The following is a 15,075-nucleotide window of genomic DNA, read 5'->3' on the forward strand; positions in this document are numbered from 1 at the left end:
GTAGAATCATAAAGTTGGAAGGAACCTTAAAGGTCATCTAGCCCAAGCTGCCCCATATGGGGATTGAACCTGCAAGTTTGGCGTAATCAGCACCATGCTCTAACCAGCTGAGCTAGCCAGCTTAGTGTCAGTATGCAAGAGGACGCCACCCTTTTCGGTTTTTAATTTATTAGAAAATTGGCAATACAGAGTAACATGGCTCAGTGGGGTAGAAAAAGAGGGTCTAGCAGAAGTAAGCAACCCACAGCAGGCCTTGATCCCACCCCACCCTCTCCGAGAAGCCCATTCAAGAATTGTCTCCCAACTCCAGAGATTGATTCTTGCTGAACCTTCTTACAAAAGAGCTTCTGTCTCTTAACATTCCTCTCCCAGAATGGCTGTAAGTATAATGTAGGCTCAGTAGGCCATTATTTCCCATACGGATGCCCACAAAACTATCAAGTGCTTCATTAAAGTCCTCCGTCAAAGTCATTAAGCTTGTTGGAACCTCTGCAAGGCGCTGTAATTGCTCTCGCTGTCTCCAGAGGGTAAGTGTTTGCATGTGCTCAGCTGTCTAGGCTAAAGCCCTAATTAACCTTCTTAATTGGATGCTGCTGCGCTTCCCAGTTTAAGCTGCTGCATGCACTTGTACTCTGCTTCGTACTGATTTTGTCGCTTTGCTAACTGCTTCACCTTTGCTTGGTTCCATGGGGACAGAGCTCCCCTTGCTTTGCCATCAGACGCATTTCATGCCACTCTTTTATAAGATAGGAAGGCTGGGCCCTCATGATCAACTAGTGTATGCGGGGAGCAAGATTTGGGAGTTTTTCCAGGGGGTGTGGGATCAGGGAATGTGTTGAGAGCAGAAATCCCATCTGCTTGAAATCCCCCCCTTCCCGCAGAAGTGGTTTCTGATTTTAGCAGAAGTATGTTCTTTTCTATAACAACACAAAGTTTTGCTGCTTTTTTTTTTTTAACAATGCAGAAAGTAGAGATCTGGTGGGATTCGGGAATGGTTTGTTTGTCAAAATCTGAATTTTGAATTGCGGGGGCAATAGCATGGCCTTGCAGGTGCCCATAGGCCTCCTCCTCTTATGACTGCCCCCCTAAAGGTCAGGAGGAGATGAGGAGATGCTTTGTAACCGATGGCATAAGTTCCTGTGCTGGCTGGGCAGGAGAGTGCTTAGAAGTACGGAAGGAGAACAAAGGAACAGTCCATTGGGGATGAAGTGGGTGCTCCACTGTTCAGTTTCAGGAGCCCAGATCTACAAGGGTAGAAGTGAGGGGCCCCAGGAGACTATTGTGGAGCGGCTGGTGCTGCAGAAAATCTACCCTCTGGACGTTGTGAATGGAGTTTCCCGCTGGAGCCGAAAGTGGCAAACCAGAGTAGAGCAGTGAGGGGCTGGATGCATGAGCTGCAGGGCTGTCAATGGGAGAGCTCTCATCATCGGAGCTGGAGAGTAGGTGTCTTTCTCGTGGAAGGCCCCTTCCTTCCTTCAGTGCACCACCGTCGCTGTTCTCCCTGCAAGAAGTAGAAGAGGAAGAGGAGAATATTGTCTCTGGGGGCCAGATTGCTAAGGAATCAGTCCTGCTGGGTACATACTAAGATAATAGACATTGGGGAAGCAGGGATTAGATGGCAACTTTCAGTCTTTGCAGGCATGGCTTTGTATTTCTGACTGTCCACCCCAACTTTCCTGCTGTTTTCTTTATGCCAAATAAGAGGAGATCTGTGCTTTTGGCTGTAGGGCTAATAAAAGCTTTGGAGATGCCATTTTGATCAGGGAAACAGTGCAGGAATGGGCTAGCCCATCTCTCCAGTACTGCTGCTCCAGTAAAATTCAGATGCGCCACCTACACAGTGCCTTTTAGAATCATAGAATCATAGAGTTGGAATAGACCACAAGGGCCATCGAGTCCAACCCTCTGCCAAGCAGGAAACACCATCAGAGCACTCCTGACATATAGTTGTCAAGCTTCTGCTTAAAGACCTTTAGGTAAAAATGTTTTTTGTTTACCCTCACTATCCCCCTCTTCTTTTATTCTCTCTCTCTCTCTCTCTCTCCACTCTTTCCTTCCAGTTAACAATGCATTTAAAATTACTTGAAGAATGGAATCACTTCTGGTGAAACCCGCCTTAGCCTGAGCTGTGGTCATGCCCCAGTTACAGGTTGCATCTCACCAGTGTTCTGTAGTTAAAAACCAGAACATTTTGAACAAGCACATTCCCTTTCTGGAGGCTCATGATCTAAGAACACGGGGCATATCAAAAGAGAAGAGAAAAGAGAGAGCTTGAAGAAAGAAGCAGCCAGTTGCAAAAAATTGCACTGGGACAAGCGTGGCTACTACCGTGGTCCAAGAAAGTGTTTGCAGAAAAATTTAGGAGGAATATGGAGTTGATAGAGAACACAGTTTGTGAAGGCAGGGTGATTGGTGCCCACTTGGAGTGGAGGATGGGAGGCCAAGAGTAGGTGGAGTCAGAGCGAACAACAGGCAGATACCAATGGATCCTAGTTTTGTCGCTATTCTTCTGCCCTCTGAGTTGTACAAGAACAGCACTTGAGGTTCATTCAGACTTCCTTTTGTGCTGTGCTTTCTAGGCACTGGTCTGCACTTAAAATGCTGCATCTGAGTGTCTTTTGGGGGTGGGGGCCCTTGTCGCAAAACCCACTCTTTACTGCTGAATAAGAGCAAACAATAATCCACAGAAAACCCAAATAACTGTTTGTTCCGATTCAGCAGTAAAGATCAGGTTTACATGGGGAAAGAGCTGGGGCAAAACAAAAAACCCGACGCAGTGCTTTAAAGTGTGGGCCTGTGTCTCGAAAGGGCAGGGCAAAAGGTAATTATGGGTGAGCCTTCTGACTAAGGAGGAAGAAGCTGACAGCTGGTATCACCCCTGGCTGGCAGGTGGGGGCTGGCTTAGGTCAGACTGAGGTTGGTGGGGCAGTGCCCCCATTTGCTGTGCTGGACCAGCCTCCACTGATCCAAGGAGGTTGTTCTAGACAGAGAGAAGGACATGGCAGAGTTGGATTTGGAAAACGGAGACCCGAAGGACTGATAGCAGATGGTTGTGTGTCAAACGAAGACTGAGAGGGAGGGATGCCAAGGCAGGCTGGCAGCACAATTGCCTGGGGTATGTTCTGTGCCTTAAATGTAACGGCAAAGAAATTCAAAAATGGACAGCGAGCAGAGATCAAGGGCAGAGAGGAAACCTTTGGGAAAGTGAGAAAAGGAGGCAGAGGCTAAAGTAAGCAAGCTATTTCTCAATGGTTTCTGTTCCAGCCCCTCTCGTAATCCTAAGGGTTCTGGTTCCCCCTGTCCCTTTTTCTGTGACTTCTAGTATCACGGCTTCCTCCCTCCCTTCATCCCCTTCTGTGTTGGTAGGCAGCAGGTGGCTCTGCGCCTTCTTTTTGTTGAACCCACAAAGCCCAAAAACCCCACCAAGCCTCACCTCTCCTTGGTCTCGGCCGCACGGTCCCTCTGGCGCCGGTTCTTGAACCAGTTGCTGACCTGGGTGGTGGTCAGCCCTGTGGCTTCTGCCAGCTCCCTCTTCTCACGAGGGGATGGGTAGGGGTTGTGGATGTACCATTCCCGTAACACGCTCCGAGATTTCTCCTGTATGAGAGCAGAGGGTGTTAATTTTACTTTGTCCTTTTCGTTTAAGTCAAGGGTAGGCAACCTTTTCCCCCCTCAAGGGGTATATATCCGGAATAAAGAAGGCTGATCGCCGAAGAATTGATGCTTTTGAATTCTGGTGCTGGAGGAGACTCTTGAGAGTCCCATGGACTGCAAGAAGATCAAACGCATCCATTCTTAAGGAAATCAGCCCTGAGTGCTCACTGGAAGGACAGATCCTGAAGCTGAGGCTCCCATACTTTGGCCACCTCATGAGAAGAGAAGACTCACTGGAAAAGACCCTGATGTTGGGAAAGATGGAGGGCACAAGGAGAAGGGGACGACAGAGGACGAGATGGTTAGACAGTGTTCTCGAAGCTACAAACATGAATCTGACCAAACTGCGGGTGGCAGTGGAAGACAGGAATGCCTGGCGTGCTCTGGTCCATGGGGTCACGAAGAGTCGGACACGACTGAACGACTAAACAACAACAACAACAATCCGGAATTTGTTTCACCTCTTGCAGCACTCCCAAGTTGACATTTTCAGTGAGTCCATGAGCTTTCCCCCCTCAATTGCCATGGCCTTCTATGAATCTTTTCCTCTCATCTATGTGTATTTATTATTCTTAATCTGAATGTGCCTTGTTGTACACTTGCAGCTACTAAAGGTGCTATGGTATAACATGAACGGCAGGGGGCAATAACATCATTCTCTCTTCATAGCTGTGTTCTCAGCAGTGAACAGTTCTTTTATTTGTAATCTTAGATATCATTTTGGGAAGTTTTATGGGTTGGTTGGATTTTTAAACCTCTAGGCGGTGAAACCTTGGGCAAGGGCAGAATTTGTGTTCATTTAAAAACCAGGGAGAAATATATTTGAAGGATTTGAAGGGGCACAACAAGCACCAAGCTTCCCTGTGAAAGTTAACTTCCTAGAGTTGCCACCTTCTTCCTTCCCACCTTTCCTGGCAGGGCTGCTGTGCCTTTAACAGGTTTCTGAGGGGCAGAATTCCAGCTAGCCAATTTCCCCTTAGCACACAGATGGGGAAAGCTGCATAGGTTGAACTCCTTCCTCCCACACGACTCTTAAAGCCACAGGAGACCTGTCCAGGGGCAGGAAAATTACGGCATCCCTAAAGTTTGCCTTCCTTTTCTTTCTCTCCCTACCCCGACCTGTTTCCCCTTTTCGCTCCCTCCCTTATCACCATAACTCAAAGTCCACAAATGCTGTTTTTAATGCCAGTGAATACTGTTCTATTATGATGGCAGGTTAGGTAGCTCTTAGCAATATGTTGGCACTGTACTCAGTGCAGAAGTGGTACTCCTCCCCAGGTGATGGGGTGGGATCCAAAGACAGGGCTTGAAAAGTCAAAAGGAAGGGGGGGGAGACAGCAATGGGGGAGAATGGCACAGGAGTACTGTACCAGGTGGTAGGAAAGCAAAGAGAAAGTGAAACCTTGGTGCCCCAAGAAAAGCATTGAGGAAGAAGTATTTTTTATTTATGATGTACATATTGCTTTTCCAATCTTAAAGCTCCTTACATTAAAGAAATATATATAAAATCATAGAATCATAGAATTGGAATAGAGCACAAGGGCCATCGAGTCCAGCCCCCTGCCAAGCAGGAAACACCATCAGAGCACTCCTGACATATGGTTGTCAAGCCTCTGCTTAAAGACCTCCAAAGAAGGAGACTCCACCACACTCCTTGGCAGCAAATTCCACTGTCGAACAGCTCTTACTGTCAGGATGTTCTTCCTCATGTTTAGGTGGAATCTTCTTTCTTGTAGTTTGGATCCATTGCTCCATGTAAAATAATTTACAATAATGAATAGCAATGAAATTCCACTCCACCTCATCCCCCCACTCAAAAATAAATCCACAGCTTTACCCACTAAAGCTGTATCCCTTGGCCAATCGTATTCATCTTAGCAGCAAAAAGGCCACACCAAATAAACGGCTTTTGCACGACTGTCACCCAAAGGCCCTCACAGCTGCTGCATCTTGCTTGGGAGTTCATTCCAGAACTTTGCGGAGACGAGAGATGCTATTGGCACGAAAGACAAGAGTGGGAGGCTGCTGGGTAGCTTTATCATGTAACATGGCCAATACAGAGAAAGACCGAGCCGTGCCCCAAGGAGCGTACAATTGAAGCTTTGCATACGCTCCAGGGTTCCTCAGAAAACAGGGACAGCACAATGCAGACAACAGGGAGAAGAGGGAGGCAGCAGGATGAATAGGACAGGACAGGGTTACATGTGGGACCTTCTCACCTGGGAATGAGGACTAAGGGGAATGGCTGCAGCAGAGGGTTATAGCATTTGCTTTGCATGCATAAGATCCCAGTTCAATTCCCAGCATCTCCAGGCAGGGCTGGGACAGCCCCTGGAGAGCTGCTGCCAGTCAGTGTAGATGATGCTGAGCTACATGGACCAATGTTCTGACTTGGTATAAGGCTAATTCCTACAAAAAGGAGGTGACAGCAGCCACGAAATTAAAAGACGCCTGCTCCTTGGGAGAAAAGCAATGACAAACCTCGACAGCATCTTAAAAAGTAGAGACATCACCTTGCCAGCAAAGGTCCATATAGTTAAAACCATGGTTTTCCCAGTAGTGATGTACGGAAGTGAGAGCTGGACCATAAAGAAGGCTTATTGCCAAATAATGGATGCTTTTGAATTCTGGTGCTGGAGGACACTCTTGAGAGTCCCATGGACTGCAAGAAGATCAAACCTATCCATTCTTATGGAAATCAGCCCTGAGTGCTCACTGGAAGGACAGATCCTGAAGCTGAGGCTCCACAACTTTGGCCACCTCATGAGACGAGAAGACTCCCTGGAAAAGACCCTGATGTTGGGAAAGATGGAGGGCACAAGGAGAAGGGGACGACAGAGGACGAGATGGTGGGACAGTGTTCTTGAAGATACCAGCATGAGCCTGACCAAACTGGGGGAGGCAGTGGAAGACAGGAGGGCCTGGCTGGCTCTGGTCCAGGGGGTCACGAAGAGTCGGACACGACTAAACGACTGAACAACAACAACAACACAAGAAGGAGGAGGATTTGAGGAGGGATTGGAAAAGGGAGGAAGAGGAGAATGATAGAGTTGGAAAGGACCCTGAGGATCATATATTTCAACCTCCTGCAATTCAGGAATATGCAGCTGTCCCATATGGGAATTGAACCTGCAACCTTGGTGTTATCAGCACGATGCTCTAACCAACTGAGCAAACCACATAAGTGGTCTTGAATGGGGTTCCAGGGCAAGGAGGCTGCATCGGAGTGGGGGAAAGAGGCAAAGAGGTGAGGGAGCACTTGGGGTCATGCTGAGTGGAGATGCAGGTAGGGGAAAAGAGTATGCGATGTAATGACCTGCCCAATGCACAATCCCATCCCCAGTGGGGCTGTTCTGAGCTGACTGAAGTGGACAAGCACGATAGTAATGAGAAGAAAGTTGCCGTAGACTTAGGCAGTGCTTTTCTTCTAGAAAAAAGGTGCTGGTACTGTGTACCCTTGAGTTACCCCCAGGACAAAAGCAGATGGCGCTTGCAATAATCCAAAGCAGGGAGAGTTCAGCTGAACGGCTACTTTGCCAAGCCAAGCCCTGAAAGTTTTCAAGGAACGATGTGCAGGTTTTGTGCCTGCTGAAAAATGGAGTGTTTGGTGGTAGTTGTTTCTTTGTTTCCTGCATCTCCCTGACTGCCTTTTCAGTGAGATGCCTACCACGGAAGAGGTCTCTTCAGGGAGCCTTCCTTACCTTGAAACAATAACTGGTTTCCTCTCCGTCCCAGATGGTCCGAGGCAGGGGGAATTTGCGCCGCACCCTGTACTTGCCCACGGCTCCCAGCGGCCTCCCGCGCAGCTTCTCTGCCTCGATGTAATGAGCCTTGAGCCACAGTTGCTGCAGCTTGGGGTGGTTGTGCAGAGAGAACTGGTAGCTCTCTAGGATCTTATAGAGCTCCCGGAAGTTTCCCCGATGAAAGGCCACCACTGCTTTGGCCTTCAAGACGCTCTCATTCTTGTGCAGGTGGTCGCAGGCCGGCAGCGACCAAAGGAAGCGCCCCAGGCGCTCGATGTTCCCCCCTTGCTGCAGGACCTCGCACACGCAGGCCACTTGCTCCTGGGTGAAACCGAAATTCATGGCGGAGAAGGGAGGGCTCCGCGGCTTAGCAGGCTTCACAAACCCAATACACCTCCAACAAGGAGCCCCGCATGTGGAGGACAACGCTGTCCTTTTGCAAAGCTCTGTGCGGCAGAGACCAGGAAGTGATCCTGCCTCTTTCGAAGAGGGAACCAGATATGTCCCATTAAAGCTGGGGAGGGCAAGCCGAGCGGGAGGCAAGTCTGCCGCCCTCCGAGTTTCTCTCTGGGATGGCCATGTCAGCTTTCCCCTCTTGCCTTCTGTGTGCGGTCGGGGCTCCCCTCTCCCTTGCCTGCCTTCTGGCTCTAGAGACAGTCACCCAGGGTAGATGTCTTGGGGGGTATCGGTTACAGGCTCAGCCCACGCAGGCTGCAGCTGTGGCCAGCCATTGGCCAACTCCGCAAGGAGAGCGAGAGAAAGGGAGACTTCGCCACCACCGTCACCCTTGGATGGAAAGGCTTTCTGCAGAGGGGTTGGCGGGATCTGGTAATGTGAGATGCCCCCTACAGAGGGGGGCATGAGGAGGCAAGCCAGAGAGGAAAGTCCTTGCTTTCTGCCCCTGTCCGCCTCTCCCTTTGTTTCCCCATGTCTGCTCCAGCCGGCCTGCTTGCCCAAACCTTTTAGGATCGCACCTTGTGCTAGGCTTCCTTGGAATGTGGGCTGTTGCTCCCATCCTGTTAAGCGAGTGAAAGGGATAAAAGAGCTAAGCAGGACCTGAAGTCAACTGCAACTGCGGGTTGGCAGCTTCTGTGCGCTCTAAAATCATCTGCACACTTCCAAGCTTATTTTATTATAAGTGAAAGGCTACTTATCCCTCAATGCAGCAGTTTTTGAACTAAGATTAATCCCTCTTATTTCTCCAGATGTTAAGCCAGCTTCTTCTTTTTAATATCCCTGCTTGCGAAACAAATTTGTTTTCAGCTTCTTTCCACGGGTTGCAGTGAGTCTGCAGGAGAAAATTCTTTTGTCTCTCCCTTTGTTCTTGGCTCTGCCAGGTGACAGATCGGCCCCCCAAGCCAGAGATCCTGCCGTCAGTGTTTCCTTTCCTTGCCCCCTTGCTCTTCCCATGTGGAGATCATGTTTCGCACCAAGCTGGCAGCCCTTTGCAAGACAAATAACCTGTTGCAAGACAAATAACAAGAGGCCTTGTGTCCCTGCTGGGTGAAAGCGTCATCCCATATAACTAGGGAAGGCTGCAGAGAAAGAGAGAGGCGTTCTGCTGTGGGAAGCTCCCTGGAACTAGATGGGCCCTTGGCCTCATCCAGCAACTCATGCAGCACAAAGTTAAACTATGGAACTCGCTTCAACAAGCAGTGAGGACAGTCAACCTGGATGGCTATAAAAGGCAAATGAATGAATGAGTGGGCTACTGGCTACAGTTGGAAGCAACAATGCATCTGGTTGCCAGTTCCTGGAAACCATAGAATGGGAGAGGGCTCTTGTGCTCCAGTCCTGTCTGCGTGCTTTCCCCATCATGGCATCTGGTGAGAGCAGGGTGGTTTTTTTATTTTATTTCTACAGCCACCTTTAGATCTACCATTCCCTCTAGAGCCATTTTACCATGGAGGCAGGATCAAGCTACTTCTGGGGCAGACCTCCCCAGTTGACGAGTGGTCTGCACGCCCCAGGGGGTCCACAAAACCCACCCAGGGGGTCCGTGGTGCCACTCACATAACAAAAACTACCATAGAGGGATCCAAAATCTCAAAAGGAGGCGGGTCCGTGGCTTGGCTTTTGAAAAACAGGGGGGCTGCAGTACTTCGCTAATTGGGAACCACTGCTCTAGGGGTATTGCAAAGGGTTAACCTTGACTGAGAGCGGGTCTCCTTTTCCCAACCTCCACCCCCCTCCCTTCCCACCTAATTCAGGAGACAAGAAAAGCCCCCTAAATACTCCCACCCCAGACAGTCTTGCTTACACAGCCATCTGAGTAATATTATCCAACCTGGATCACCTTACTACTTCTTCCCAGCAATAAGGGGAGGTGGGGGGGAAGCTTTGTTTTGGAGCTGAGAAAGCAGCTAGAGCACAAAACCTGCTCTCTGCAGAAAGCTAGTCAGAGAAGCCAGTGGCTCCGTTCCCACAGCCTCTTTTTTTTTGCCCCCAGAGAGCCCACCAGCCTCTTCTCTCTCACCACTGGACACCAACTTGGATGGCTTTGAAAGAGGATTGGGCAAATTCATGGTGGGTACGCAGGTGGCGCTGTGGTGTAAACCACTGAGCCTTGGGCTTGTGGATTGGAAGGTCGGCGGTTTGAATCCCCGTGACGGGGTGAACTCCCATTGTTCAGTCCCAGTTCCTGCCAACCTAGCGGTTTGAAAGCATGTCAAAGTGCAAGTAGATAAATAGGTACCACTCCAGCGGGAAGGTAAACGGCGTTTCCGTGCGCTGCTCTGGTTCGCCAGAAGCGGCTTAGTCATGCTGGCCACGTGACCCGGTAAAACTGTCTGCGGACAAACATCGTCTCCCTCGGCTTGTAAAGCGAGATGAGCGCCGCAACCCCAGAGTCGTTTGCGACTGGGCTTAACTGTCAGGGGTCCTTTACCTTTTTAAGACTACCAGCCATGATGGCTGTGTAATGTTCTGCCTCAACAGTGACATCTGGTTAGCTGCTGGCCTGGGTGGGCCATTGGCTTGGTCCAGCATTCTTATCTTCTTAGGTTCAAGTCCTGTTTGTCGGCATCTGTTTGGCCACTATGAGAACAGGGCGGAGGCAGCCGCAGGGCTCATCTTAGTTCTTCCATGCTCCGGGGTCTTTCTTTGTTGCTCCAGGCTGCCACCTAAACATTTGTCCCAAATAACCTGTTTCCTCGTGCTCATGTACTGCAAAAAATTACACGTTCATGGAGGCTGACATGTATTAGGCCAGCCTTTGCCAACCTGGTGCTCTCCAGATACTTACCAAGGATAGTTCAGTTGGTTAGCGCGTGGTGCTGAGAATACCAGGGTTGTAGGTTTGATCCCCAATGGGACAGTTGCATTGCAGAGAGTTGGACTAAATGATCCTCAGGTTCCCTTCCAACTCTACAATTCCATGAAAGGCTGGCTGGTTGAGACTGATGCGAGTTGAGGTCCCAATCTGTAGAGTAAAGGTAAAGGTAAAGGTACCCCTGCCCATACGGGCCAGTCTTGACAGACTCTAGGGTTGTGCGCCCATCTCATTCAAGAGGCCGGGGGCCAGCGCTGTCCGGAGACACTTCCGGGTCACGTGGTCAGCGTGACATCGCTGCTCTGGCGAGCCAGAGCTGCACACAGAAACGCCGTTTACCTTCCCGCTAGTAAGCGGTCCCTATTTATCTACTTGCACCCGAGAGTGCTTTTGAACTGCTAGGTTGGCAGGCGCTGGGACCGAACAACGGGAGCGCACCCCGCCGCGGGGATTCGAACTGCCGACCTTTCGATCGGCAAGCCCTAGGCGCTGGGGCTTTTACCCACAGCGCCACCCGCGTCCCTAATCTGTAGAGTACCAGGTTGCCAAATGCTGTGTAAGGGAGTGGAATGGCATTTTGCAACTGATTTGGCCATGGTGAAAGTGTTTGGATTACTGCGACACTCTCTACGTGGGGCTGCCTTTGGAAAGTGCTTTGAGACTTTAGCTGGCTCAAAGAGCTGTGGCCAGATTGCTGGATAAGGAGCCTTAGAACTACTAGAACAGCTTCTCTGGCTGCCAGTCTGTTTCCTGGCGCAATTCAGAATGCTGGTGATGACCTATAAAGCCCAGAACAGCTTAGGTCCAAGCTATCCAAAAGACCATATTCCCTCATATGAACCTGCCTGGGTTCTGAGATCTTCAGGGGACGCCCTTCTCTGGGTCTCGCCACCCTGACAGGAAGGTTTGGTGGGGACGTAGAAGATGGCTTCAGTGGCTGCTCCCAGACCTTGGAACTCCATCCCTGGTGAAGTTAGACTGGCTCCCTCCTCGTTGTCCTTCTGCCAGCAGGTGAAGACTTTCTCATTCCAACAGAATTTTGGAAACTGACTGCTTTTAAAGAAAGGGCTGGTGCTGTGCTGGTTTTATTCTAATTATTGGTATGGTTTTCATAGATTAGATAATTTAATTCTATTGATGTTTGGTTGTTTTTAAATTATTGTCGTCGTTGACGTCCCCCCAAATGCTTTTAGCTGTGCTTATTTTTACCTGGAGGGACACGGGTGGCGCTGTGGTCTAAACCACTGAGCTAGGGTTTGTCGATCAGAAGGTCGGCGGTTCGAATCCCTGCGACGGAGTGAGCTCCCGTTGCTTGGTCCCTGCTCCTGCCAACCTAGCAGTTCAAAAGCACCTCAAAGTGCAAGTAGATAAATAGGTACCGCTCCGGCGGGAAGGTAAATGGCGTTTCCGTGCGCTGCTCTGGTTCACCAGAAGCGGCTTAGTCATGCTGGCCACATGACCCAGAAGCTGTACGCCGGCTCCCTCGGCCAATAAAGCGAGATGAGTGCCGCAGCCCCAGAGTCGGTCATGACTGGACCTAATGGTCAGGGGTCCCTTTACCTTTATTTTTACCTGTAAGCCACCTCAAGTCCCTGTCAGAGCAAGCCAAGCTCTTAAGCTCTTAGAAGTGTTGAACGTAAGCTTTGGCGAAGCAGGAGCTGCAATGGACAGATCGTATAATGGATAGCCACCTCTGTGTGGAGCATATATAGGAGCTGCTCTGGGTATTAATCACAATGTTGTCTTTAAGCTCAGTTGTTGGTTCTGCCATTCAAAGTCCCATTGCAGGTGATGTGGGGGAATCTTCTTCAGCCAGAGGGCCACACCCATCCCTCTAGGCATAGAATCATAGAATTGTAGAGTTGGAAGGGACCCTGAGGGTCATCTAGTCCAACCCCCTGCAATGCAGGAATCTCAGGAATCTCCACTAAAGCATCCATGATTGATGGTCCTCCAACCTCCACCTGAAAACCTCCAGGGAAGGAGAGTCCACTGCCTCCCGAGGGAGTCAAACTGCTGTTACTGTCAGAAAGTTCTTTCTGATGTTTAGTCGGAATCCCCTTTCTTGTAACTTGCAGCCATTGGTTTGGGTCCTACTCTCCATAGCAAGAGAAAACACGCTTGCTCCCTCTTCCATGTGAAAGCCCTTGAGATATTTGAAGATGGCTATCCCATCTCCTCTCAGTCTCCTCTTTTCCAGGCTAAACATAGCAAACTCCATCAACCGTTCCTCATAAGGCCTGGCTTCCAGACCCTTGATCATCTTGGATCACCCCCCCTTTGTACACTGGCCTTTGAGAGCCAGTGTGGTGTAGTGGTTAAGAGTGGTAGTCTCGTAATCTGGTGAACGGGTTCGCTTCCCTACTCCTCCACATGCAGCTGCTGGGTGACCTTGGGCCAGTCACACTTCTGTGAAGTCTCTCAGCCCCACTCGCCTCAGAGTGTTTGTTGTGGGGGAGGAAGGGAAAGGAGAATGTTAGGTGCTTTGAGACTCCTTAGGGTAGTGATAAAGCTGGATATCAAATCCAAACTCTTCTTCTTCTGCACTTTTTTGCACTTGGGCAAAAAAAATGAGAGGCACAAATACAAGATGGGTGACACCTGGCTTGAGAGCAGTACATGTGAAAAGGATCTAGGAGTCTTGGTTGACCACAAACTTGACATGAGCCAACAGTGTGACGCGGCAGCTAAAAAAGCCAATGCAATTCTGGGCTGCATCAATAGGAGTATAGCATCTAGATCAAGGGAAGTAATAGTGCCACTGTATTCTGCTCTGGTCAGACCTCACCTGGAGTACTGTGTCCAGTTCTGGGCACCACAGTTCAAGAAGGACACTGACAAACTGGAACGTGTCCAGAGGAGGGCAACCAAAATGGTCAAAGGCCTGGAAACGATGCCTTATGAGGAACGGCTAAGGGAGCTGGGCATGTTTAGCCTGGAGAAGAGGAGGTTAAGGGGTGATAGGATAGCCATGTTCAAATATATAAAAGGATGTCACATAGAGGAGGGAGAAAGGTTGTTTTCTGCTGCTCCAGAGAAGCGGACATGGAGCAATGGATCCAAACTACAAGAAAGAAAATTCCACCTTAGGAAGAACGTCCTGACAGTAAGAGCTGTTTGACAGTGGAATTTGCTGCCAAGGAGTGTGGTGGAGTCTCCTTCTTTGGAGGTCTTTAAGCAGAGGCTTGACAACCATATGTCAGGAGTGCTCTGATGGTGTTTCCTGCTTGGCAGGGGGTTGGACTCGATGGCCCTTGTGGTCTCTTCCAACTCTATGATTCTATGATTCTTCTACATGTTCCAGCTTGTCAATATCCGTGCCTAGACCTGAACACAGATCAGGTGTTGCCTGACCAAGGCAGAATAGAGTGGTGCTATTAACCTCCTGAAAACCACTTATCTGTGGTGGGTGGGGCACGAAATGGGAGTGACAACAGTGAGAATGTAAACGTTATCTCTGTATAGCTGGCTAGTTGACCCTTCTCTATCATCCTCCTCCTGGGCAAGCCAAGAGACATTAGTAATGTTCAAGGACACATTCCAGCTCGGGGGGAAACATTCAAGGAAGTTGCAAAGCAGAGCCACCGCGTGGTGTGTCTGGGGAAGAGTTCTGAGGGCCAGATAAAAGACGCATGGAGAGCCACATACTGCCCCTGAACCTAATGCTCCTCACTGCTACCACCCTATGGTTATAGCTAAGCAGCCTGTTCTTACCTATGGCAGTGTCATGGAATAGGTATTTCTTATCTATGCAGCTTTATGGATAGCTCAGTTGGCCGAGCATGAGACTCTTAATTTCAGGACTGTGGGTTCAATGTTGCCCATGTTGGGCAATAGAGTCCTGCACTGCTGGGGGCTGAACTAGATGATCCTCACCGCCAGTTTGGTGTAGTGGTTAGGAGTGGTAGACTTGTAATCTGGGGAACCGGGTTTGCATCTCCGCTCCTCCACATGCAGCTGCTGGGTGTCCTTGGGCTAGTCACACTTCTGGACACCACAATCTAAGAAGGATAATGACAAGCTGGAAGGTGTGCAGAGGATGGCGACCAAGATGATCAAGGGCCTGGAAACCAAACCTTATGAAAAACAGTGGAGGAACTTGGGTCGTTTTAGCCTGGGAAAGAGGAGACCAGGAGGAAATATGACAGCCATCTTCAAATATCTTGAGGGCTGTCACATGGGAAATGGAACAAGTTTGCTTGTGTGTGGTGTAGAGCCAGTGTGGTGTAGTGGTTAAGAGCGGTAGTCTCGTAATCTGGGGAACCGGGTTCGCGTCTCCGCTCCTCCACATGCAGCTGCTGGGTGTCCTTGGGCCAGTCACACTTCTCTCTGAAGTCTCTCAGCCCCACTCGCCTCACAGAGTGTTTGTTGTGGGGGAGGAAGGGAAAGGAGAATGTTAGCCGCTTT

At 49.7% G+C, this 15,075-nt stretch overlaps 1 protein-coding gene across 1 annotated transcript; it reads right to left on the reverse strand.

The window, feature by feature from the left end:
- Positions 1–942: 942 nt before the first annotated feature.
- Positions 943–8,033, reverse strand: LOC310683475 (homeobox protein six1b-like). The gene is made up of 3 exons (XM_083453410.1): positions 7,356–8,033; positions 3,434–3,597; positions 943–1,501 (listed from the first exon to the last, which is right to left on the reverse strand). Exons 1-3 carry the CDS (start codon positions 7,737–7,739, stop codon positions 1,231–1,233), a joined length of 819 nt encoding a protein of 272 aa, XP_083309536.1. The 5' UTR covers positions 7,740–8,033; the 3' UTR covers positions 943–1,230.
- Positions 8,034–15,075: the final 7,042 nt, after the last annotated feature.

Source organism: Podarcis tiliguerta (assembly GCF_965153285.1).
Source record: "Podarcis tiliguerta genome assembly, chromosome: 8".
NCBI classification, from domain to species: domain Eukaryota; kingdom Metazoa; phylum Chordata; class Lepidosauria; order Squamata; family Lacertidae; genus Podarcis; species Podarcis tiliguerta.

Coding starts and splice junctions, on each gene's coding strand:
- LOC310683475 (XM_083453410.1), bottom strand. CDS start 7,739: ATGAATTTCGGTTTCACCCAGGAGCAAGTGGCCTGCGTGTGCGAGGTC. Junction 3,598..7,355: donor AAACCAGTTATTGTTTCAAG/GTAAGGAAGGCT, acceptor GCTCTCATACAG/GAGAAATCTCGGAGCGTGTT. Junction 1,502..3,433: donor GCGGCCGAGACCAAGGAGAG/GTGAGGCTTGGT, acceptor TACTTCTTGCAG/GGAGAACAGCGACGGTGGTG.